The sequence below is a fragment of the Crocodylus siamensis genome, chromosome 11 (genome assembly GCF_052110815.1).
Source record: "Crocodylus siamensis isolate JL-2025a chromosome 11, ASM5211081v1, whole genome shotgun sequence".
NCBI lineage: Eukaryota > Metazoa > Chordata > Crocodylia > Crocodylidae > Crocodylus > Crocodylus siamensis.
This window is the reverse complement of record NC_143405.1, coordinates 43,078,691-43,104,887: the sequence shown is the minus strand read 5'-3', so window position 1 is coordinate 43,104,887 and position 26,197 is coordinate 43,078,691. Positions and strand designations below refer to the sequence as shown.

The 26,197-nt window shown below is 44.0% G+C and overlaps 1 protein-coding gene across 4 annotated transcripts in view; it reads right to left on the bottom strand.

Moving 5' to 3' along the window:
- Positions 1-26,197, bottom strand: part of CACNA2D3 (calcium voltage-gated channel auxiliary subunit alpha2delta 3) — an 891,165-nt gene that overhangs the window by 500,478 nt on the left and 364,490 nt on the right. For all 4 annotated transcript variants that reach the window (XR_016438419.1, XM_090021142.1, XM_090021141.1 and 1 more), the window contains exon 5: positions 22,476-22,638. Coding sequence is in view for 3 of the 4 variants with exons in the window: in XM_090021142.1 (XP_089877268.1) it covers positions 22,476-22,638 (163 nt within the window). In the remaining variant the exon portion in view is untranslated. The remainder of the gene's footprint in view (positions 1-22,475; positions 22,639-26,197) is intronic.

Below are 26,197 nucleotides of genomic sequence, written 5' to 3'. Positions count from 1 at the left end.
TAAGGCTGCCCAGGTGCCGGTTGCTGGGGCAACCAGGCAGGTCAGGTGACCTGAAGGGGGCAGGGCCAGGCCTTAATAAACAGCCCAGGCCGGAGCCAGAGTAGCAGCTCCCTTCTGGCTGCTGCAGGAATAGGAGCTCTGCAGGGAAGCTGAGCAGCCTGAGTCAATGGTTGTGGTCTGACCACCCTGACTGGCTGCAATGATGCAGGCAAGTGAACCCCATAAGAGACTGTGACTAAGGAGCTGTGTGAGTGTTGTGTTATAAGCTGGTAGGCTTCTTGTTTGTGTTGCAGCCACTTGGCTCATGGTTTTGTTATAGTTATGCTGGAGGACCGGGTGAAGCTGTAGGGGTGTGAGGAGGCCTCACAGGAGCTCCTCAATAATCTGGGGGTTCCTGGTGCCCAGCAGGGCACAGCTAGCGGTGCCGGGTGGGCACAGCTCTTTGTGCCCGTAGGGCGCGTGTTGAGGGGTGTTGACCCCCGCCCTGTGGGACGAGACGTGAGAGAAGCCCTAATAGGGCAAGGGACCGAGACGGTGGTCCTGGGGGCCAGGCACGGCTGCGGCCACCTGAGCCCCAACCGGGTGTAGGACCAGGAGAGAGTCCCAGAGGGCTCCATAGTGCTGGGGACTCTAGTGCCACAGTGGGCATGGCGAGCGAGCGCCGTAGAGGTGCTTGATTGTATAGGGGTTGAGGCCCCAGCCCCAGAGAGGGGGCAACGAGTGCGAGAGGCGCGGCATAGGCCCCAGAGAGGGGGCAACGAGTGCGAGAGGCGCGGCATAGGCTCCAGAGGGGGCAGAAAGCACGAGAAGCGCGCATAGGCCCCAGGAGCGGGCGCAAGTAACTGTCAGACACCCAGTGGGGTGTGGGCTAGAGAGGACCCCGAAGGGTCAAGGGGGCCAGGTAAGGTTCAGGCAGCCTGAGCCCGATCGGAAGAGTACTGCTAGCGGGCCCGAGAGGGCCAGCAAGCACAGGGGCACCGGGTGTGAGAAGCCCGGGGGCGCCAGAGGGGCGCCAAAGGGCAAGGACCCAAGAACATCCGGGAACAGCTGCAAGGCTTGGGGTGTGCTGAAGGGGAGGCAGGAGGCACGCATTGCCCATAAGGCTGGGGGTGAGAGCACCCCACTAGGAACGGAGGTAAACATTGGCGCAGTGTCAAAGGCGCAAGTAGGTAGCCTCCCATAACTGAACTCATAAGATCAAAGACGTGGCGGGTGAGTCGAGGGTGCTGGATCACCTTAATTGACACGGCAGGGGGCGCTAGGGAGCTTCACGGCGGCTCCCAGGTCCTGCTCCGTGACAGGCTGCTTTGCCATTTTACAAAGCCTTAACTTGGGCGTACATGTAGCACCCTTGCCATTTATGGCATGATTAACAAATTAATCATAGCATAAATATAATGTGGCCAGGGGTCCTTCTTGTTCAGTCTCTTGACACGTCTGCAGCACCACATGCTGTGTGTTCACTTGTTCTCCACGCTGCAAGGGAGCAACACAGAGGGGGGTTTTTTGACTTCTAGATATTAAAAAAAAAAAAAAAAAAAAAACCAAAAAAAACCTGTGGAAAGAAAAAAGCAGAGTGGCATGCACGGCAGCAGTATGAGCTGCCCAAAGCCAGAGCCTGGCCAGCCAGAGCCATACTCCACTGCTGGCCAGGCTCTGCACAGCAGGATTACTGCTGCTGCAGCCCCAGGAGGCTCCCAGGACCACAGGTAAGGCTGCTGGAGCCAGCCCAGTGCTGGTACCAGCCTCCCCTACCATCTCCCCCTCCCCCCCACCCTCCAGAGTAACTTGCTGCATGCCAGAGCGCAAATGGCAAGGTGCGCCACTTCTAGTTGTCCCTGGGAAACCAAACGTAGATGCACATTGGGATATGACCAGAGATTTCAGTTTGTCTGCATCTCTTTATGAACTAACATACCTGGGCCTTGATCATTTTTTGGAGGAACAGAGAAGATTGCAAATATCACTGTAGCATTCACTATGGGTTGAAGAGTTGTGACATTGAATACTCTTTATTACAAATATCAAAATGAAATATGAGAACAGCAAAATATAATTACTATACCTATGTCAACACAACTCGAAGTAAGAAAACTGAAGTATATAGTTTACAATGTATTCCCTTTATGCTTATAAAACCAGTAACGATCTGAAAGACTTAAGCATTTCTGTTTTGCCTACATTTCTACAGACTGTATTATGCATAAAGGTCAGACACTATATTAACTGGTTTCAAGTATCACCCAAAGTACGCCGAGCATTTTTTTCCAACAGAGTGCTCTAAGACTCATACAATTTATAGACAGAGTTTAAAGAAAAGGTTTCAACATACAAGTACAGTGGTCAAGGTGATATTTGGCCATACCTATTTTCAAAATTCTCAGCATGTCAAATTTGCAGAAGCATGGTCCATGAAGGATTATAAAGTATGGCAGTTAAAATTACATACTATAGCAACAGGCAAGATTTTATTTCTTAATTTCACACTTTTCAGGAAAGGATTTTTACATATCTACTAGTTGTAGATAATAATCATTGTGCATCACTTCGGGGAATATTTTTTTTTTTTGGTTCTAATATTGTAGAAAATAGGTAATCTTGGCTTGACAGCCACTTGGAAGGAGTTGATAGGGAAGTATGACTGAATGATATTCATAGTTCCTTTTAAGTGGCAAATTGAAAAAAAAACTTAATCAAAAATGGCTGTGGTTCATCACATTTCAATATCTTTTTGAGAAGGCTCTATTACACTCAGAAGATTTTTTTTTTTTTTTCCCCTTTGCAAGCAAAACTTTTGATTATGGTCTGCATTTATCAACTTGTAGTGAATAAACTCATCTTTTAACATGCCAGTGAAAACCATACTGCGGATATGCCATTTGCTACAGGTGATATTTTCTGACTAGACTACAAAGTGTTCTAAGGAAAACTCAAGTATATGTCTGTAAAATCCCATTTATAAAGTCCAAGTTTACAATGCTTCTTCTGCTAAAGAAAGGAAATAGATAAATTACAAATGTAATAGAATTGCACATTCTGTAAGACAGAACCCAAATTAATTAAGACAATAGAAGGCTGAACCTAAAGAACTATCCATCTAGACTATAAAATATCATACAGTTCATCAATATGGAACTGTTTTCTTTTGTATTACTCGTCCATTATTTGATTTCAGTTATTGCAATATAACCTATCCTTTCATAGCTCTAAGAGTGTGAGGAAAGTCAGAAGGATCTATTGTTCCTATTTGCAGAGAAATGCCTGGGGCTGGGGGAAGGGCTTTTAAGCCCTCTTTTTGGGTGCCCAGGGGGCAATCATCTTCTCCTGCACTGCTTTATGTATGTAATTCCACAACTGACACACCTACTTCTCCTCCTCAAGCCCGCAGGGAAACTGAGGAGCCATAAGGAAGGGGAGAAAAGTTCTTAAGGGGTTTTCTTCTTTTTCACTGGCTCAGAAAAATCCTCTTCACTTCTGACACTGCAGAGGTGCCCAATGATCGTTTATTTTCATTGAAAGCGTCATCCAGGCATTCAGTGAACTGTTGTTTTAACATGTAGTTTATAAGGCTCTTACATGATGGCTTTTTATTTTGTCCTGGTCTCACCACATGCTGTTCATTCTGTTAAGTTTCACTGTTAGTTTTCAGCTATGGTTGCTGCCATGACCGTAGGCCTTCTCCACTGAAATAATTCACACTTCTAGTGGAATTAAGAGTGGAAAATCATGCCAATGTATCCCATTAGTTTATATTTACTATATCATAAACATAGAAAACAGAATATTTTACTTAGTACCAAATATCAGAGGTACATTTTCAAACTACTTAAAGGGATTAAATGGGGAACTCTCAATGGACCCCCAAAGCTTTGAAGATCTCACCCTAAGAAGATACATAATGACACTAGATTTTGTAATCAACTGATACTGACTTTTTCCCCCCAGAAGTGAATGAATTAGAGAAAAGAATATTCCAGTGATGATTTGTATCAATACCATATTCATAGCTGTTCTAATATCCAAAATTTAACCTAAGCTGATGTATACAATGTGATTTTACAGTTCTAAAAGGCCAGTGGCCATAAGAGAAAATCTATTGGATTGGATGCAAGAGCAAAACTTAGCCAGCACAGTTTGATATTTCTATGCAGAATTTTAATGCATTACAGCCCAAATTAGGAAACATGAATGAACCATGTTTCCCTATTTCCTGTTCCAAAGGTAAAGTTACACCATAGACACATGAGTATGTTACAGTTCTATAATGCCAAAGTGAAAAATGTCTTCCAATCAGTAAAATCTAGGGTTTGGGGTTTTTTTAATTATTCCTTGGCTGTAGCCTGTTGTTTACAAATAAGCCTATTAGATTCAAGCTGTAATCGCATAAGTTGGATCACACCACTTGCCTGGTCACCTTTTGATTACGTTAATAGAAATAATTAAGATTGCCATTTCTATCTTTTCTTTTTTTTTTTTTTAAAGTAAAGAATTAATGAGTTTCTGTCCCCTTAATGTAGTATGAAACTTAAAATGTCTAAAAAAGGCTCAAAATTCACTCACTTATGTTGCTAGTCTTTGAATGACTGTCAGACAGAATTGTACTAGAAGATCCAAAGAAAAAACTATTGAAGTCTAAGTAATTCTGATGTTAATATTTAAAAATACTCAGTGTCAGCAGTGTGCTAAATGTCTGCATAATTTTCATAGTCTAGAATTTTCTTAACTGAGAAACAAATCAAAATATATCTCTGTACAGTAAGCTAAAGTTGGATTGCAACTTTCCAGATTTGCTGAGAGCTTCTGAAGATATCTGATCTCTTATTTTGACAAGTTTTCAGTAAAATCAGTATTTGATTCTAACATGTTTAAATTTCACTGCTGTAAAGCAAACCTCCTTAATGAAGTGGAATGCATCACTTCCTGGATGGGGCAGTCACTAACATCAGTTTTCTGAGAAATGATAGCTTAATTTGAATAAGTCTCTGCTTATACTCAAAGCCTGGTAATTTAATACAAATTGAGTAACAAGTAAACAAGCATGGGGCTGTGTTTAAACTGGTTTCTTGAATTAAAGCCATTGGAAATGGTAATCAGCACAGATTTTACTATATGCGAAATAATTTAAAGTGTTTTCTATGATGTATTACATACTTAATTCTGCTCTCCTTCACACTGATCACAAACTTGAAAGGCAACAGCCAGTTTTCTTCAAATAAGAAATTCTGTGTAAAAGGGATTTTTCTGACCAAAATGTATAAGGAAGACAAGAGAATTTCAAAACTGAAGCTATGCATGTGTAAGTCTAATTTATGTGTTCAAAGCCCGGTCTTTAACTCACCTGTACAAGTTGGACACTTCTGAAGGGCACATATTCAACAACAGTCATCTATATCATTATCCATCACTTAATCTAGGCCTTCTAAGATGAATACAAGGCTGTACAACCTCAGAGAAATTGGGGGCCACACGTCACACTGGTCGTGGGCCCTGGACCACACACCACCCAGGCTACATGCCACGGGGCCTTACTGTGCAAAGCTATGCACCCCCTCTTCTTTCAACCACCACTGGACAAGCCGTTTGTTGCCACTACTATGTGGACAGCCCCCACCCCAACCCACTGCAGGCATGCAAGTAGCATGAACCATCCTGTTGTTTCCACCACACAGGTGAGCCTCTAGCTGCTGCTGCTGCTGAGCAAGACTGCAAGTGTGGCATGCATAGCAGGCTTACCAGGCCACTCTGGCCATGCTTCCCTGTCCCAGAAATTTCAGCTGCCACCTCAGCAACAGGAGCAATAGGAAGAGCGGCAGCCCAGCAGGAACCTGCAGGCTGCAATTTAAAACTTCCGTGGGCTGGATGCAGTTGGCAAACTGCCAGTCAGACAGCTCGGAACAGCTTGTCCTAAAGGTCAGCATCCCTAGTTCCACAAAACTCTTGTGTTTGCTTCAGACCATACACATCCAGCAAAGCAGGGCAGTCCAACTTCCAAGTGGTATCTCCCACCACCACCAACTGCTGCATGGAGTCCCCTTATGTGGACACCCCCTGACTCCTGCACCATGTGCCTGTGCAGCCAAGACTCCATGCCCCATGCCTTATACTGCATTGCTCGACTCCCTGGGGTATGGCCAGGAAGCAAGAAGGAGCCCAAAGACCAGTTGGAGCTGCTGAGGTGATAAGGAGAGTGGTGGTCAGAGCAGGGGCTGCAGCTTAAACCCTTGAAGGCAGCATGTGGGTCCAGTTGCACACTCTGCAACAAGGCATTTTAGCTTTTAAGTCAATTAAAGTCAACAGGATGTAAATATTTACTTGAAGCTAAGCAAACACTTGCATGATTTCCTAAATAGGGAACTAAGAACCCTGTGAGTCAGGTACCAAAAAGGGACACAGAGCAGGAACTTCAGTGCATGTTTTTGAAACTTGTGCCCTGGAACAGAATAAAATCCAAGTGGAAGCTTTAGCTATAGATTGAGGACTATTGCTCTGTAAAAGAGAGCACCAAAATCATTAAATGTAAGTGTTCTTTCCTTCCTGACATGCAATACGTTTGAAAGAAGTAGGAAAAAGATAAACAGAGCAGTAAGTGGTTTGACATCTGAAGTTTTTCCCGGTACTAACTTAGTTTTGCCGCCTCAATTTCTTACAGTAAGGATATTTTGCACAGAACAGAATAACTCAATAGATAACTACATTTTGCACATAGTCCACATTTAATTTCACTGCTAGATGGGTTAACCAAGTTTGTTCTCCAGTAAATATTTGGACATTACAATACTCAGTAAGACAAGATCACATATAGTTAACTGTAAACAAGTATAAAAAGTAAAACTCCCATTAACTTAGATCAATTTAGCTAATCCTAGTTGCTTTCCACTGCTCAGAAAAATTTAAGTCATTTCAATGAAGTTTCTTGTAAGTTACTTTATTATATTCCTTTAAATAGTTTTTTTTTTTAAATCCACAACATCTAAATAAATCCTTATTAAATATTCCACAACATTTAATAAACCCTTGCTATGTTGTAACACTGAGCTACAGGGAATGGTACAGATGTGGGGAGCCAGAGCCAGACTGACCCTTTAGTGGGCCCTAGGCAAACAAACTTGTAAGCCCCTACTTTTTTCACTCAGTAATTATAATAGTAAAATAAGCACAGCAGGGCCCCTTCTTCACTTAGGCCCTAGGCATGTGCCTAGTTTGCCTATGCATTAATCCAGCCCTGCAGGGGCCTCTATTTCAAGGTTATGGCTCACACTGGGGTCTGATGAACAAATGATGGCTAAAATGAGTTAATACATCATTTCAGAGGAAACTAGTACAATCCTGGAGGGGAAGCTCAACCAGACAGAGTATCATTGTAGGACACACCAGAAGAAACCAGGAAAAGAAGCTTTACTTGGGACAAACCTGAGGAAGGGCCACATATCAAGATTTAGGATTTGGAAATGAATGGCAAGACCTGTGAGAAAACAGTATGTTTAACTTGACAGTGGATTATTTAACAAAGCAGCCCTGCAGAAGGAACCATATAAGTCTTATGGAATGTGAGTTGGGCAGCCAGGTGGGAAAAATTGGCTCTGTTACATGCTCATGTTTTATTAAGAAGGATATCTAACTCTTTGGGGTGATCTGCTTATCTTTTCAGCCTATGGATAAAAAAAAAGTGATTTTTTTTCTTTATAGTGAAATCAGTTTTCACAGTGAACTACTGTATTTACTCAAAAACTTACCCAAGACAAGATTTTTTTCCCCCATTCAACACAGAGATAAGCCCCCCAATCTTAGATTTGAGTACAAGCAGGGAGGCAGGAGTGGGAGGCAGGTGCTGTGGCTGTAACTCCAGGCCTGACCTGGGTTTGGGGTTGTAGCTGGAACAGCTGCTGTTGCCTTCCCCAACCTGCCCCTCCACACTTTGCCTGCTGCCCTTGCCCCATGCCTCTCACCCCGCCCGACTCACTATCTTCCTTGTCCACTGCTTACCCTCTGTTGTGACTCCAGCTCTGGTCGCACTTTGACTGCTACCCATAGCAGCAGTGGCAGCAGGTCTGAAGGCTAGAGTTGCCACAGCCTCAAGTACTGCTGACCAGCTGAATAGCGGGCAGAGCAACAATGGCTGGAATGAGGCTGGAGCTGGAGCCATGAAGGAGAGTAAGCAGCAGTGGCTGGGGAGGGCAGGAAGGGGAAAAGTGGAGCAGGCAGGTGCCAGGTGATGGGGGAAAGGCACCAGGGGGCACAGGCATGGGCAGGCAAGCAGTAGGACAGGCAGAAAACTGTAGCAAATCTGTACAATTTTCCATGTATAGAATCTAATTCTTGGGGGTGGGGGCATCTTAAAATTTGAAGTCACCTTGGATTTGGGTAAACACAGTAGGGCTGTGCGAAACAGCACTGTTTCATTTTGACTTCTGCTTCACCAGGACAATGTTTTGTTTCATTTCAAAAGCACTATTCCGTTTTGTTTCACTGTTCCAACGCTTTTTTGATGTTTTGCCCATAAGCTATAATGGGGAAGCATGAAACTGCCTATAACTTTGTCATTTCTTGCCTGATTTAGATGAAACTTGCATGGATGGTAGGCCCTTCCGAGGCCATGAAGGGGCCTACCATGAAGCCTACCATGTTTCAAGGAGATGGGTGCATGGGTTTCTGGGACACTGCATCTTAAACTGTTCAGAGCAAAACTTGTTTCACTTATAACTGTGAAGACACAGAGAAAGCTCAGTTCAAACAATGCTTTTTATGCCATTTTTCCATCCCTCCCCTAGAGCACTGGGATTGGAAGGGACCTTAGGGAAGGAGCACAGTCACTGGCCAGCTACAGTCAATGTCGGAGTGGTCCTTCCCCCCCTCTTCCCCCTCCCCCTCCTTGGTTTCTCTTTAGCTGCAAGCAAGCCCAGCTTCAAAACTCAAAACATTTTGAAACGTTTCAACTGCCCTCATTTTGTTTCAAGGCTGCTTTGAAGCCTTTTGTTTCATTTCAAATTTTGCTGTTTCGAGCTCGAAACAAGTCGAAACAGCGTTGAAATGAAACAGCTGGCAAAATTTCATGCAGCCCTAGTTTACAATACAGAGTTGCCCTGGGGCAACTCTGCATAAGCCATTTTCTTCCTGCCAACTGGCAAAGCAGAGGGCAGTAAACCACAGAATGATGTGGTTTTATAATCCTGGCCAGTGACAGCTCTTTGAGAATTGCTCTTATGTTTTGCAAGGCAGCAGGTCTGGAGCTGTTCTAACTGCTAAAATGGCTCCTTGAAGTATCCAAGAATGGAGAAAAGGTAATAAGGTAGCAAAAAGAGCCATCTCTGCTGGCCTTCCTCAGATGGCCAAGTCCTGCTATGATACATCTAAGGATCTGGCTATATGTGTTTTTGTGATATGCAAGGTGTGATCCCAAATCACACAAGCTTAACACTACTGCAATAGCATTGACTTTAATGGTTATCCCGATCAGCAGCATATGAGAAAGAAGCTTTACTCCCAGGGCCTTCATTAAACAGTAAAGTAATCTAATTCTTGTTCAGTATTATTTTTAGACAGAAAGAATATAAAATAATAACTACAAAGGGCTACAGAATTGATAACCACAGAAACATTCCTAAGAAAAAGAACTCTGAGTGAGAAAGAGAGAGATTTTCTGACATCTGAAGGTTCCTGGCATATAATCCAATACATCATGTGAGCAGCTTCCTCCCACCACCATCTAGAAGCATAATATCTACCTTCTGCACAGTTTGATCAACTATTGGACAAAAGAAGGTCACAAGCAGTTACACAAAATAAAGCTCATATTACTTGATGCAAGTTCATTTATTCATCAAACTATGAACCCTTTTCAATTTCCAAGGGAAAACTGTTACTACTGGTTCTGTACCGTAGTCCAGTTTCCCTCAAGCCATATCTTTCAGGATTTTCTCAGTTTGATGCGTCTTTCTGATCTATCCGTGCTGTCTACATTTCTCTGAAATTCTGAAGATTTAGAGAAACAATTTGCAACAGTATCACATTATTTACCTAGATATTCATAACCATCTATTTCAAAAATTGCATTAAATTTTGTGTATGTAAAGCTAATAGTTAAAGAACATCATGTCACTACTGAATGGATGCATAAGTAAACAATACTATCTAGGCCACAAAAAAGAAAACTGAAAAGGGGGGCATCAGCTCCTACATTATTGCATATGTATTTTGGATATCAAGTTTAAAAGTTTATCCCATTTGAATTTGGATAATATATTATATAATCTTTTACCTTTTATTTGCTAATATCTGCAGGACCCAGATTGAGAATTTTTAGACCCTCTGTCCTGTTCATCTCCTTCAACATTTCCTCACTTCTTCTGCACTTCTTCAATAGAAAAGAACTTCTATCTTCCATTTGTAAGTCTGGCTCCAGACATGGCCTCTCTATGCAGGTGATGTGCAAATCTGCTATCTGATTACCTATTCTCAGTCCTCTCTCACATTTCCAGGTATAGCTAAGTATCCCATTTCCATCTCAAAGATTATAAAACTAATTTTGAAAACATGGACAAGCAAAGTCCTTACCCAAAAATGCTTATATAAGGGGAACATATCATGAAAAAAGCAATTATGATGCACACATATTAAGTAAATGTGTATTATCCATTATTCATAGTACATAACAAAATATGTGAAAGTTGTATAGGCATAGGACTGGCTATCAGAGTTTCTGAGTGGAAAATGACACAAAATGGTCAAATGATGCACGTATAAGTAAAATTATCAAAATAGCAACCAGCACATACTTTGTGAGCTTTTATTTCACATCATTATGCTACTCATGCACAGGGCACTTCAACATGCACTATTAATGTACCTGAATAAACTCCAGCACAGTTTACACTGGAGTAAGCTGCTTCCCAGGCACACTGTCTTCATGTGTGCCTGGGACTGAAGCAATTTGAGCCAAGGAGGAGCAGCCCTGGGCTGACAGCCCCATGTTCTTGGTGGTAGCATTGGGTAGTGGAGGGACTGGCTGAGGCATGAGGGTACTACAAATACAAGGCTAGGAGACAGGTAGCCTCTGTACAGTAGCATCCTCATTCCACAGCCAGCCCCAGCAACAATCTGCGCAAGTGTCTGAGCACACATAATTACTCCACTGCAAGATAGTACTTGTCCTGAACAGTACTTTCCTACAGTGGAGTTAATTAATTTAGTGTACTTTAGTGTACCACAATACAGGCATATATGTAGACTCAGACACTTTACTGCAGATCTAATTAGTCAACTGCAGTAAAGCACATGTGTAAAAGCACCCACCGGGTACATCCAGATGAGCGCGCACGTGCCTCTTGCCCCTTTGAGATGGGGCAAGACACACGAGTGGGAACGAAAAAATGTTCCCCACATTACAAACTTGCAGTGTGGGGAGAAAATTAGATTTGAGGGATCTAAAAAAAATGAAATTTAAAAAAGCTGGGCAGGGTACAGTCCCAAACCATGCCCTGAAGCAGCCAGAGGCTGGGACCTCCACAGAGATGCTCTGGCTGCCAGAGCATCTCTATGGTTGACCCCTCGCCCTGGTGCTGAAACATGGCCTGCCAGACAGCTCCAGCACCAGGGCTCCAGTGCCATAAGTAAAGGGTCGGGGGGCTGGAGGAGGGGAACCATTGGGGGGATCCCTGCTGACTCCCCTAGCCCCCCTGATCCCTCATCTGCCCAGCCCCACCCCCACCTGCCCCCCTGACCCTCCTGATCACTTCCCTGCCTGGCCTTACATCCTGCCCACCACCAACTCCAGCATCACTTTCCTGCCCAGCCCCACCCCCACCTGCTCCCTGACCCCCCAAACCCTGCCCAACCGAGCACCATACTGCCTGGCCCCCCAATCCCTGCCCCCCACCCCAGCATCCCCATATTTCTCCCTCCAGCACTTACCGGCAGTTGTAGCTGCCATCTGGATCACTTGGGCCCTGCCCACACAGCATGGGGCAGAGGGACAACCCCAGCAGTTCCAATCCAGGCCCTCTTGTCCCCCACTGCCCTGTGCTACCCAGAGGGGCTCTGCCAGGAGGCACCAGAGCACCCTAGAAGCAGGGCTGGAGGAAGTAGAGGCTTTTTTTTCTGTTTTTTTTCTTTAAAGTGATGGTGCCTGGGGTTGGGGGGTAGCCATGGGGACTGAGGGTGCTGCAACAGCTGGAGGATGATGGGGCCAGGTGGGGCAGCAATCAGGGGCTGGGATGGGGCATGTGGGCCTTGTGGGGGAGTGGTAGCCCCTGCTAGAGCCATTTGGCCCCTGTTGGGTGGCCGTAACCCTTGTTGTGGGGCCATAGCCCCTGTGGGAGGGCAGAAAAATATATATTCATGAATTCATGCAACATGTATTTAGAGTTCACTTTATTATTATAATAACAGGCATGCTTTAACACTATAGATATAATCAATAAAACATTGTCCAACTCATTGCTGTCTCTGTGTGTGTGTCTCTCTCTCTTTATAGCTGTCTTGTGTTTTCCTTGTGGAGGAACATGGATTTTGGGGTATTTTACAGAGGGACTTCGGGATTTTTTTTTAATCAGGGATTTTTCAGTTTTCCAACAGGGAACACCAGAACTCCTGCTAGGGACACCAGTGGTAGGACCCTGCCTGCTCAGATCTGGCACCTTGGACCCAGCTGGCTGTGGCTGACCTCCTGGCCAAATGGGGCTAGGAGGACATGCTTGGACAGTTCAAAGCAGGTCACCACATCTGGCACATCTGGGCAATAGCTGCCCAGATGGCTGGGCAGGAGCACACGTGGCAATAGTGCTGCACAGAGGCTAACTCTGCAGCCACAGCCCACTGGCATCTGGCCCAGAGGGGCAGATGCCTCTACTGGCTGTGCAGACCCCATCCAGGTCTGGCAGGTCCACAGCAGGTGACAGCCAGGCAGCAGCCCCCACTGCCAGACTGCTGCAGTGGGTAGAGGGTCCAGGGAACTCTCAGGGTGGCTTCAGCAGTGCAGCTGGCACAAGGGGTAGTGTCCGCAGGTACCAATTGGCTGGGCCCCAGAGTCTTCTGAGAGCTAGTAGCCCTGAGCTACTTGCCAGAGCAGCTTTTTATACTTCTGGGGACAGGACAGGGCAGCTTTTTATACTGCTGGAGCAGCACAGGTGCTGGCCCCAGGCTCTAGCACCTGCTGGCTGCAGATCCAGGAGGAGCCAGGCAGGATTATTTTGCCCCAAGTGTCACGATTTGCTCCACAGCAAAGTGCATGTCCGAGCATGAGCACTGTAGCAAAAAGCCCCGGCTCAAATTTGCACTTCTATTTGAGCTGCTGCAAGTGCATGCGCTTGCATGCATGGACGCGCCCACTGTGTACAAATCAATTCTTATGTCGGACTGCTTTGCCTTCATTTTGCATTACTAGAAATAGACTTCAAACTTCTGGGCACCAAACAATTTATTTTCTTTAATTATGCAATGAGCTATGTTTATGTTTATTATTTGAATATTAATAATTTCCTTACTTCTCTCTTTCCCTTTAGATGACAAGACATGCATGATACAGCCGTTAAGGGGAATTAATGATCAAACCATCCCGGCCATCCAATTCTAATTTAGGACTGTCAAGGGTCCTCCACGCAAATAGATTTCTGTCAGCTGTCACATCCATGGGGACAGAAGCAGGTCTGGAATACCAGTTTCCTCTGAGACTTGCCCTACACCCTTCCATTTATACTCAATCACTTGTTCACTGTTTAAAGTAACATCATAATGTGATCCTTAGCACCACATCTATAAACTGTCTGCTTAAACAGAACATGTATGATGGCTGAGTTGACAGATTTCAAATTTCCACACTTTTTAAACTCTTTAAAAACCAAACAGTATAATAAACAGACATTTTCCAGAGACGTAGAGGTGGCCCATTCCCTCAAACGGTTTTGCATTTGAAATAACTCAGTGCACCAGCAACTATATATAAATATTTCATTTTGCTCTTAGAAATGGAACACAAACCCTGCTGTGAAATAGCTGAGAGTTGGAAGATTCTTTTCTGTGGGCATGTCTACACATGCATTTACTACAGAGTGGGTTTACTCTAGAGGCATCTACATGCGCAGGGGTGTGGGAGAAGATCTGCTGCTCCTGGCAGCAGCCGACTCCCACCCCCATCAGCCTTGCACTATCCCCCTGCAGCAGCCAGGGAGTGTTCTAGGCTCCCCTGGGGTGCTAACCCACGGGCAGGCAGGGAGCATGGCACCAGAATACGGGGGCTAAAAGATTTCTCCCTACCCTTGAGAGATGCCTGCTGCCAGGGCGGGCTTCACCACAAGAGCCCAGGCAAGGAAAATGTCCTCTTGCCTTGGCAGCAGGAAGCTTCTGGCCCTCACCCCCCAAATCAAGGAGCATCAAGGACAATGAAAAGTCCTTTTTCAGATATGTGGGGAGCTGGAGGAAAAGCAAGGGCAACACTGGACCCCTGCTGAACCAGATGGGACAGCTGACAAGTGACACCCAGAAAAAAGCCAACCTATTAGGTGGGTACTTTGTGTTGGTCCCATGGGATGCCCATGCCCACCACAGGACAGGGAGGTCCAGGTGAGGGAGATCCCTGCCCTCCATTAATGCTGACCTCGTGAAGGAACACCTTGAGAGGCTGGATACCTTCAAGTCAGCCGGCCCTGACAATCTACACCCCAGGGTACTCAAGGAGCTGGCAAGCATCATAGCCCAGTCTCTGGCACAGATCTTTGAAAACTCCTGGAACTCTGGTCTAGTGCCCGAAGACTGGAAGAAAGCCAATGGGGTGCCGATCTTCAAGAAAGGGAGGAAAGTGGATTCGGCTAACTACAGGCCCATCAGCCTGACTTCTATCCCAAGGAAGGTCTTAGAAAAGTTTATTAAAGAGGCCATCCTTAATGGACTGGCCGATGCCAACATCCTGAGGGATAGCCAGCACAGATTTGTTGCAGGTAGGTCTTGCTTGACCACTCTCATTTCCTTTTACGACCAGGTGACCTATATCACCTGAACAAGGGAGAAGAGATTGATGTCATATAACTTGACTTCAAAAAAGCTTTTGATCTGGTATCCTATGATCACCTCTTGGCAAAATTGGACAATGGTAGCCTTCAGTCCACCATGATCCACTGGCTAGGAAATTGGCTCCATGGTCAGACCCAGAGGGTGGTAATTGACGGAAGTCAATCGTCATGGTGCCCTGTGACCAGTGGGATCCCCCAAGGCTTTGTTCTTGGACTCATATTGTTCAACATCTTCATTAATGATCTGGTCATTGGAGCCAGAAGCGGACTGGCCAAGTTCACTGATGACACCAAACTCTGGGGCAAAGCATCCACACCCAAAGACAGGAGGGCGATCCAGGCTGACCTGGACAGGCTCAGCAAATGGGTGGATGAGAACCTGTTGGTGTTCAACACTGAAAAATGCAAGGTTCTCCACCTTGGGAGGAAAAACCTGCAGCATCCTTATAGGCTCAACAGTGCTACACTGGCTAGCACTATAAAAGAAAGAGACTTGGGGGTCATCATTGACCACAAGTTGTACATGACCACAAGTTGTACATGAGCCTGCAATGCAATGCTGCGGCTAGTAAAGCAACCAAAATGCTGGCTTACATCCATAGATGCTTCTCAAGCAAATCCCGGGACATCATTCTCCCCTTGTACTCGGCCTTGGTGAGGCTGCAGCTGGAGTACTGCGTCCAGTTTGGGGCTCCGCAATTCAAAAGGGGTGTGGAGAAGCTTGAGAGAGATCAGAGAAGAGCCACGCGTATGATCAGAGGTCAGGACAGCAGACCTTACGATGACAGGCTGAGAGACTTCCTGCCCTTTGGGCAGGGGGCTGGACTTGATGATCTTCTGAGGTCCCTTCCAGCCCTAATGTCTATGAACATGTGGGCTGGAAGGGACCTTGGGGGACCCCACTGGTCACAGGGCACCATGAAGATTGACTTCCATCAATTACCACCCTCTGGGTCCAACCACGGAGCCAGTTCTCCAGCCAGCGGATTGTGGTGGACCCAAGGCCACAATTGGCCAGTTTCACCAAGAGGTGATCATGGGATACCAGATTGAAGGCTTTTTTGAAGTCAAGATATATGACATCAATCTCTTCTCCCTTGTCCAGGTGATAGGTCACCTAGTCATAAAAGGAAATGAGATTGGTCAAGCAAGACCTACCCGCAGCAAACCCATGCTGGCTATTCCTCAGGATGTTGGCGTCAGCCTGTCCATTAAAGTTGCTGTCACGCAGCTTCCATCGATCACTAGGTCACTGATTAGGTCATCCCCAGTAGCCAGTATCAAGTCAAGCAGCACTTTCTCTCTCATTGGCCTGTAGACTTCTTGAGTCAGGTAGAGGTCATCCACACATGATAGGAAGCTTTGCAACCACTTGGATTTCGCTGAGTGATCCTCCCACGAGATGTCTGGGTAGCTGAAGTCACCCGTGACAACCATGGTCCTGAAGCATGCAGCCTCAGCCAGTTCCTGGGCGAACTCCTGGTCAAGCTCTTGATTTTGGGTGGGAGGTCTGTAGTATACTTCTACTGTTGTGTCCCCTTTCCCATTCCCCACAGATTTTAATCAAGAGGGTCTCCAGTTGTCCACCCTGGTCGCCAATATCAGCTTGCAGGGACGCGTAGCTTTCATTAACATGGAGAGCTACACCCCCGCCTCTTTTATCTATTCGATCTCTCCTGTACAAGGTATAGCCATTTTTACCCATGGTCCAGTCATGGGTGGAGTCCCACCAGGTCTCTGTTATCCCTATGATGTCATAATTATTTGCGTTAAGCAGGACAAGTTCCTCCTGCTTATTCCCCAAGCTCCTGGCATTTTTGTACAGGCAGGCAAGTGTCCCCTTGGGGGCTCTTACCTTGCCCAAAGATGGTACCAGGGCTGGGGCAGGGGTGGGTTCCCTTAAGTGCCTTGGCCTGCTGGCTTTGCAAGGGATGCTCAGTGGGCCAGCAGTGGCAGTAGTCCCCCCATCCCCCATCAGGCTTAGTTTAAAGGCCAGTGGAGCAGGTCAGCCAGTCTGACTGAGAAGAGCCTCCTCCCCAGTGGAGAGAGGTGCATGCTCCTTAACCATCTCTTCCTAGCAGCTTGCTGCTTCTCTCACCAAAGAGCAGGCTGTGGTCATGGAAGCCAAAGCCTTCCTGATAACACCAGCGCCACAGTCCCAAACCTGTTCTCAAACCACAACCACAGGAAAGGCTAGGAAAAAAATCTCTATAACTTTTATAACATGTACTTGCACATACAAAATGATTAATGGTCTCAAGAACTAAAATGTTTTCTCAACTGGGTTGCATGGTTTCTTAGTAAGTATGTTTATGTAGACAAAATGTGAAAGTGCATATAGTAGTGCTAGAGTGACGTAGCCATAACAGTCCAGGAATTACAAGAGAGGCAAAGATTTGGGGGGTGGGGCTGATATCTTTTGTTGGACCAACTGTGTGGTTGAAATGAAATTAGACAAATAAAATTAGACAGACTTCTGAATGCAAGGCATTCTTCCTCAGGTCTGAGAAGGGAAGTCAGCATAGCAACAGTTGACAATTGAGAACAGAGAATAAAGCTGTCAGGCTTGGGGAGAAAGAAGCTATCAGGGTCAATAGACAAACAATTAGCAGAAGGAAAAAAGCTTGATTACTTCAGTCTGTTCCACAAAAATAAAACTAAGCAATCTGCAGTCCTTCCAGCCACCCCACACTCAGGTGAGGATAGAGCCCAGACAGAAGTAACAATTTTCACCCAATCTGGCTACAGAAAGTGGTCTATAGCTATGACCAAACACAAGTGTACAGCTGCAGGCAGCTTAAAAAATGGCCAACCAGGTGAAAATCTGAGCCTTCATTGCATGAGGGGTCAAAGGAATTTGTTTCAAAACAGCATGTTCTGTAACTTGTGTCTGCCTGCCTGCCTGCTGCTGTTTTCAGAATGGGAGGAGGGAAAGAGAGTGGAGGGAGTTCAGTCTGGGGGCTTTTCAGCCGCTGCTGGAGGGTGAGGAGGGTGTACTCAGGAGCCCCCTGAGTACTTTAAGCTTGCATAAACAGCCATTGCTTTTTCTAGCAGGGTGGGGTCCCTAGGGCCATGTTACCCCTAGGCTCCTTAACCATGCCAGTCTTGCCCTACAGGAACCCTCTATCCCACCCACCACATCTTGTTGGTATAACTGATATAGGGAGGCTGCCCTTGATTTTTGGGTTTAGACACAGTCTGACAAGATCTTATGGAACCCTGTGGTTCATAGACCCCCTGGAGTCCCATGCTACAGTGGATGGTTCCCGAGTCTCTCATCCTTATGGGCTATATGCGTGGTTCCAAACCACCCCTTTACCATGCTCCAAGCCTCACAGATGTTATTGGCATTGTCTTGCCTAGGCCTCATTATAATTCGGCCCCCTTGTCCTCACTGGGCTCTCCGCAACCCAGTTGCCCCACCCTCCCTGGCACTGGGGTCCCCACACTGTAGTGGGCCCCCAGTGAGGCGTCCTACTTCCCCAAATAGCCTCACCAAAACCACCGGTGTTATTAGACAGCAAACAAACATGAGCCCCTGAGCTATAACATAACACAAAATTCAAGGCATGCTCTGCCCCTTTAAAAGAATAGAACTTCTGCTCTAATGTTAGATGGCTAGTGGGCAAGGGTACCTTATGGGCTCCTGGTGCCCCATTAGCCCTAAGGGTAACATAGCTGACGGCTGTAGTGCCTCTGGGCACTTCCTTCCTGAAAGCTCTTTCACCTTCAGCTGCTGGTAGGGAGCTGACCTACCTGGTCCCACCCCTAGGGTTTATATGGGCCTAGGGCCCTGCCGCTTCCAGCCAGCTGACCAGGTACAGGTGTGGCCAATTCCCACATTAGCCAGTTGCCATGGCAACCTGCACCCGGGCTCTTATCTGGCTCTTTGTGTTCCCTCCCCGGGCAGTCTCTGCTCTAAGAGGAGCAGGCACCTTAGTGCCCTATGACACTTTTCTAAAACTCACTTAATCCTTAAGTATGCCCACCCCATGAAACAAAGATAAATTGGAGAACTACAATTATATAGAAATGTTTCTAAAATAGGTAACCATCAAGTTGTATTTAGAAACTGTCCATGAAACAAACATATGAAGAAAATGATTGCATAAGACGTTTAATGCCAAAGTGTCCTAAACAGACCAAAAAGGGAATGTATGTATGACAAAGTAAGTGTGCCTGTGCTTGTGCCTGTACATCAAGGGTAGAAGGGAGTAACTAGAGCTATACAGAATTCCCATGTAATGAAGCAATCAATTTACAGAGCAGGTGGCAATACTTGATTCTGCTCCACTGGCTAATTATTATAGCCACAATCAATGGTGATAACTTACTGTTCTGAAATTCTATTTATTAAGCTGCTTAAATATAGAAAGCTTTCAAATTGGATGCATAACATTTTCCTAGTTAAAATAAAGGCTATATCAAAGTGGTGGCCTCTATCTAAGTACACTGCAACCTGGATCATTCATATCTGAGGGGTTCTCAACTCTCTTGGTTCCCAGAGGGTTGCCAAATTAAGAATGAGCTGCTCAGCTGTCGGCTGTGGCTTTTATTTCAAAGGGCACTACTTCTCCCCTCAGCTGGAGCACCACACAGCTGTTCACTTTAGCCACACATAGCCCTAGTTAATTTGAAAATCCTCATCTTTGCGGTGGAAAGTAAGGAACTTAACCCTTCAAGGAATCTGGGTTCTACTGTATTTCAGACTATGTCTATGGCTGAACTGCTGATTCTCTAAATCAGGATCGAATCTTAAGTTTTGGATTCGGCCGAATCGAATCGGGGCAGTGATCCAAAATCAATTAATCAATTCACTGTCCCTGATTTGGGCCAAATCCAAATCCGAATCAATTATGGCCCATTTTGCACACCCCTACTGTCTACTACCTATACCTTAGTCAAGGGTTTGATTAACTTACCAGCACCCTACCACTGTTGTAAATGAACATGAACATGGACTGCCAAAAAACTAAGTATATGGACCACTGCACTTGGCTGAGGACAAAGTTTCTCAAGTTAATGTGAACATCCAAGCTGTAGCCATATTCCCATATGAAAAATGTAAAGAGTAATCAAGATTTCAGCAGCTGAAAGAAATTCAAAAGATTAAAATGCATTTCTGCAGCTTCATGAAGTAATTATTTTGGCTGGTCCAAATTAGACACAGGGAACCAGGAATCACACCACTATGCTCACAAATATCTCTATAAACAACTTTTACTTTACTGGCCAAAACGAGACTCAGCAACCCAGCTGACTTTGGCCTGATTGTGGAGTTCATTCAGGTCCAAAAGAGGGCTCGGTATATAAATATATTGTATATTATTTAATAGTTTCATTATAATAAAATACTCACCACCTCAATTTTCAGACCAGTTAAAATTGCTCTGTAGTAAGGATTGTTTGAGTATTCCTATATTCTATATTTTTCTCTGCTTTATTTTTCTTTTAATAAGGACAGCATATGTATATGGCAATTCTGGAATGAGTTCATTTAAGAAGCATAAGAAGAAAAATATTAGCATTTTTTTAAAAGTGTCACAGAAATCATTTGATAGCTTTACAAGCTTTAAGTACTTTCTAAATCTCTTTAAAATATTCCTTTTTAATGATTTCTCCAGGAAGCTGTTATTTGTAATCCCTAATTTAAAATGTTTATGTAAGGTTTCTGGGTTCTCAACAGGCTCCATAGTGGAAATCACAGAAACGAAACTGTCTTATTATCACCTCCTCTCCCAATACAAACTATTTATATTATTTCTCCTCTCTTTCATGATTTCATAACATCTCTGTGTGAATTAGCAAAATGTCTAATGTGGTATGTACTGTTAGGAAAGTATTTCCTCTATTTTTAGCTGTCTTTTAATACCTTTCAAACAAGGAGGAAGAGCAAGATAATGTGATCAGCCAGCTCACCATAGACCACTGACAAATGCTCTGTGGTCCATAGTTGGAAGTTTCATATGATGGTGGAGGGCGCAATGAAATGTCAGTGCCCTGCTCCTGCCCCCCCCAGCCCTGCTGCTGTCCCTCACTCTGTCCCTCTGCCCCCAGCCATGCCAGTGTCCCTCACTCCCAAACAGTAGTACCCTGCCCCCCACCCTTTGCTGGTGGCCACAGCTCCCTGGCACTGCCAGTGCCCTGCATACCCAACCACAGCCACCTGTCAGGTCTCCCATGCCCCTCACTCCTGATTCATAGCCCACTGCCCCCCTCCCAGCCCTGACAGTGCCCCTTATTCCCTACCCACAATCCCTGCACCTGTCCCAGCCCTGCTGGTGACCCTCACTCCTGATCCGCAGCCCCATGCCCCCACAGCCCTGCCAGTGCCCCTCACTCCCAACTCATAGCCCCATGCCCTGCCCCCCAGCCCTGTCAGTGCCACTCACTCCCAACCTACAGACCCCTGCCACCCCCAGCCCTCCTGCTCAAGCAGCTCCCACATTACTCTCTCTCTCTCTCGCTCTCTTGCCCACACAGGGAGCATGTGACCGCAGACAGCCAATAACCAGACCCCCTGCTCCCAGCTTGAAACAGCTACCCTGGGAGAGGAGAAAACGTGGACATTTGCTCTTATTTTAAAAACCTGCCTGGACACAGCACAGAGGTCCAAAAAAGAGGACATGTCTGGGAAAACCTGGACATATGATAACCCTAGAAAAGGGGTGAAGAGGAGGTCCCCTCAAGAGCCCAGGTGGGCTCCAATATGAAGAGAGTGACAGAGAGTCAAAGAGCATAGAGTAAAAAGGCCACAGAAGGGCCATAGAAAGCATGGTGAGCAACTGAGCCATGGTAAGCCCAGAGCAGGCAGGGCACAGCAAGGCCCTTCCAAGAGAGAAGAGAGCACAGAAGGCTGGGAAACAGTGAAGCCTATAGTTTGGACTGGAGGGCCAAATGGACTACAAGAGAGAGAAAAGACAGCATCAAAGTAATGCCCTCATGAGCCACAAGCAGCCTCCCTTCTCAAATTAATATCTACTCTGAACTAGATCACATGGTGGGCACTAGAACAGAGGCGAACTTTGCTCAGGACGAGTTCCAGGGTAGGAAGAAAGAGAAGCATAGCACCTGTTTTGTGACAAGCACAATTCCACTTTGTTCCACTTAGAAGTTTCATTTAGGCTAACAGTAAATAGGGAATCTAGTTGGTGAATGACATTTTAAGGCTGGTTAGCTAATCTCAAAATCCAAGAGAGCAATTTGCTACAAGTAATCTTATTTCCAGTCATAGAATGTGTGGTGTAAATTCACTGTATTAGGTCACTAAGTTACAGCCATGTTAAAAAAAATATTCAGAACTGTTGCCCTTGTCACCTTTACCATGTCTGAAGACTAAGAGGGGGTCTAACCTTAACAAATCATACAATGTGTTGTTATTAAATTAACATATTTTATAGCTAATATTATAAGCTAACACATTGCTAAAATATCAGAAAGTTGTGGGGTGCTGAATGAAAGGAGACCTTCACTTACCTTTATTATACATGTTCGTTGGTACTTGGACATCGCTCAGGCTAATGTTCACAGGCAAATTATTGAAGTGGTCATTTGGAACTAGAATGAACTCCTTTCCCAGTTCCAAGTAGTTTCCTTCTTCATCCCGTTCATTTATGAGAACAGCATTGAAATATTCATACTGCAACAGAAGTTCACATTTATTTACTTTTTACATTATCTTATGCAATTTTCTTATATTTTAATGCATTCATTCATTTACTCAAATACTTAGCAACTCATTCCCTTTTCTGTCTTCACTAGAAGGTCATAATATGAAAAGTTACATGTTTTAGCTCCTCAAACCACTGTTGGTAATATTGGTTCAAAATTCTGAACTAACAAAAATCTCCTCGGAGCTTAATATTTCTATGAGTTAAGAACTGCTGTTAGTGGTGAATTTAGGACTTGATGAGACAAAAGCATTCCAACTGCACAAGAGAAGTTGAAGGAAACCAGCAAAAATTTGAGAGACACCAGAATTTCATACCCCTCTTCTTCCCTCAGTTTTTATATTTCTTCAACCTTCCTTGAAGAAAAGGAGTTATTTATTTAATGCTGAACACCACAAGGTCATATAACAAAAGCCACCATAAAATAATGCACAATCAACTTCTAGTTTAGCACTGGCATTTAAACCCAGATTTGATGTTTTTTCTGAAAAAAGAAATTATCATTTGTATCTATATAGACAATTCAAGAATCTTTGGCTTTTTCTGGATAAAACTATAACAAGATAAGCAAAAGCAATTTAGATAAAATTATTGATTGTTTCTGACCTAACTCAGGCAGAAGTTGTCAAATTCAATAGGCAACACACAGTAGCATAGTCCTCCTTTCCCCCCTCAAGATCTGTATTCTCTCAGATAGCCTTAATCTTTGGCATCAACAGAAAGATTTCCAAGTATTTGTTAACTATAGTGGATCAATATAAAATGTCTTTGAAGAACCCCATGAAGTTGAATCCTAAGTTACTGCAATAAATAAGTATAAAATTATAAATAATATTGGGACTCATGGAGACTTTATACCCTATGCTGAGAAAATTACCTTTATTGGATTTTACCTCAATAGTTATTAAGCCAACATATAGCTACTGAATTTAAGAACTTAAATAAATGATAGGTAACAGACCCATAGTTTTTTTCAAATGCTGTCAGTATTTCTTAGCTGTGTATGCAGCTAGTTTTACTCAGCAAAAAAGTCACTAGTATCTTGCCATTTATTGCAGTTGTATTTCCATCAAACAGTATGACAAGAGTACTGAATACACCTAGAAAGAACCATAAAGCATGTTTCCCACAGATCACTCATGAAGCTATTCTTTTCAAAATATTAAACCTATATTTTGGTCACCAAGGAAAAAATAATGTAAACAAAGCTATTATATAATAATTGTTACTACTGTGTCTCCTCTTAAAAATGTACAATTGTTCATTCACTTATTCCATACACTATTTTTCAAAAACCAAGAGTATGGATAGATATTAATATCTGAAACTGGCTTTAAAACAAAAGCATCTGATGCCATCAAACCATTGACCTAGTTGCTGGTAATGCCGTCTCTTGAGAGTGTAGGAGCCAACAAGGTAAGTTTACCCTTTTGGCCTGCATTAATCCCCCTCCTCACACCCACAGGGTGTCCACAAGAGTTCCCATGAAGTAGGGAGGACTACACCTCCCTTATTTCCTAATTTTCAAAGGCACCACAGCTACATTTCTAATTCTGCTAGCCCTGACAAAGCCTCCCCAGCTAGCTCTAAGGTCACAATATGGGCAAGGTCCCAGTGCTACTTAAAACTGCTAGATCCTAATATACTCATAATAAACACTATTTGCTTATTTAATCATAAGATTTTAAAATGAGTGAAATATAAAGTTCACTGCACAAACACAATGAGATTTTATTGATTTTATTTTAAAGACTACCATTAAAATATTCCATAAACATGTAAATCAGTACCCAGCCATAAAAGCTAGACAGTAGAGAGTCAATTATCTCAGCTAACTGAGAGCCAAACCTGTTCATAAAATCAGATTCCTCAGTTGATGAACCTAGTATTAAACAAAGGAACTCCAGCACCACAGTCTAAAGCAAGTTTTTTCATTATTTCAATGTTTGTTTGTTTTTTGGGGGGGAGGGGGTTCTTTCTTTCTTTCTTTTTTTTGTAAGACTTGTTCTCAGGTGTTCTCTTAGTCAACACTGCACTTGCTGTTGCCACATAGCACCACAGAACACCTTGCATTCAGATAGCTGAATGATTTGGATAAACAATGTTTGGATAATTGACACTCTGCTACTGTAATTATTACTTCGTACCTTCCAGGAAACAAATTTGCACTGAAGTCAGCAATCTTACCTTTTCATTTTATTTAATTATATACAGGGTGCACCTATATGTACAATTAAAGTATTTAATCTTACTGCACAGCAAATTACTGAGCAGTAAGCCAGCCCTGGGAAGGCATCTACACATGCACCCTGTTGGGAGCAGATTTGCTGCTTACAGGATTAAGCATATCCAGGCATGCTCCTGCTCTGCTCTGACCTCCTTTAGCAGCAAGGGGGCGCTGAAGCTCCAGGTGTAGCTGCCTGGGTGCCAGGCATTTCCAGGGGGTGGGTTTGGAGGGGGCTGGCCCCCTGCTAGCTGACCAGGAGCAAATTTGTTCCTAGTCGGCATCTACACATGCAATACTCCATGTTAGCTAACGCACGGTAAATCTACTATTTGTAAATACAGATAGTAGATTTACTGAGCATTAGCAAATTTTACTACACAGGAGTTCAGCGCACCGTTACATAGTGATGCTTTACTGCACAGTAGGTTAGTCTACTGTGAAATAAAGCATCTTGTGTAGATGCACCCACAGTGAAGTACTTCTGTTCTAACTGGGATGTACAACATTGACTTCAGTAATTCAAATGAAAACAAAATTTGGCCCATGCTATTTAGAATATTAAGATCTTGAAACAGAATGATATGAATGGAATAATATGGAAATGGTCAATTTTAAAGTAATTTCTTAGATAGTATTTTGCCAATCAAAACAATCAAAACGTCAGTCACCAATAAAAGCACATTATTGGCATACTTTGTTTTCTTTCATCAACATGTTTATTCTTTTCCTAAAGGGATTAATCAGTAGACACCCTCCTTCATCATGTTCTTCTGGAAGGAAAAGTAATTTTCACTTGTAAATGTTAAATGGCAAAGCTAGCTGTGCATTAAATTTTGTTACACTGTAAATAAAATACACTACTAGATTTCCAATTAAACATTTTTGTTTGCTTGTTTGATTGAGTTTACTAGTACTGTTTACATTAAAATATTCCATGAACATTTCTTGAACTATAAAACAGAAAATACAGCTTCAGGCCAAAATAATCAAATTGCAGTGCATTGTCTTCCATCAGTTATTCTAAAGACCTTAAAATCCTCAACAAGTAACAAAACATTATATTACATTGTGCTTTGCCAAAACCTATTTTCATGTAAATGTGAAACAAAATGAAAGAATATAGGCCCTTCTATAAGCCCTAAAGAACAAGAATCAGATAATCTATATAGTTCAAAAGAGCTAATGCTGAGTTTAGGAAAAGGCTAGTGTTTATGCAGTAGTGTTGTATTGCAGCTCCTTGTGTGCTCTTTTGCTATAGCAAGGAAAACACTGCATTTGACAGCTAAAAGGTGGTACGAAGA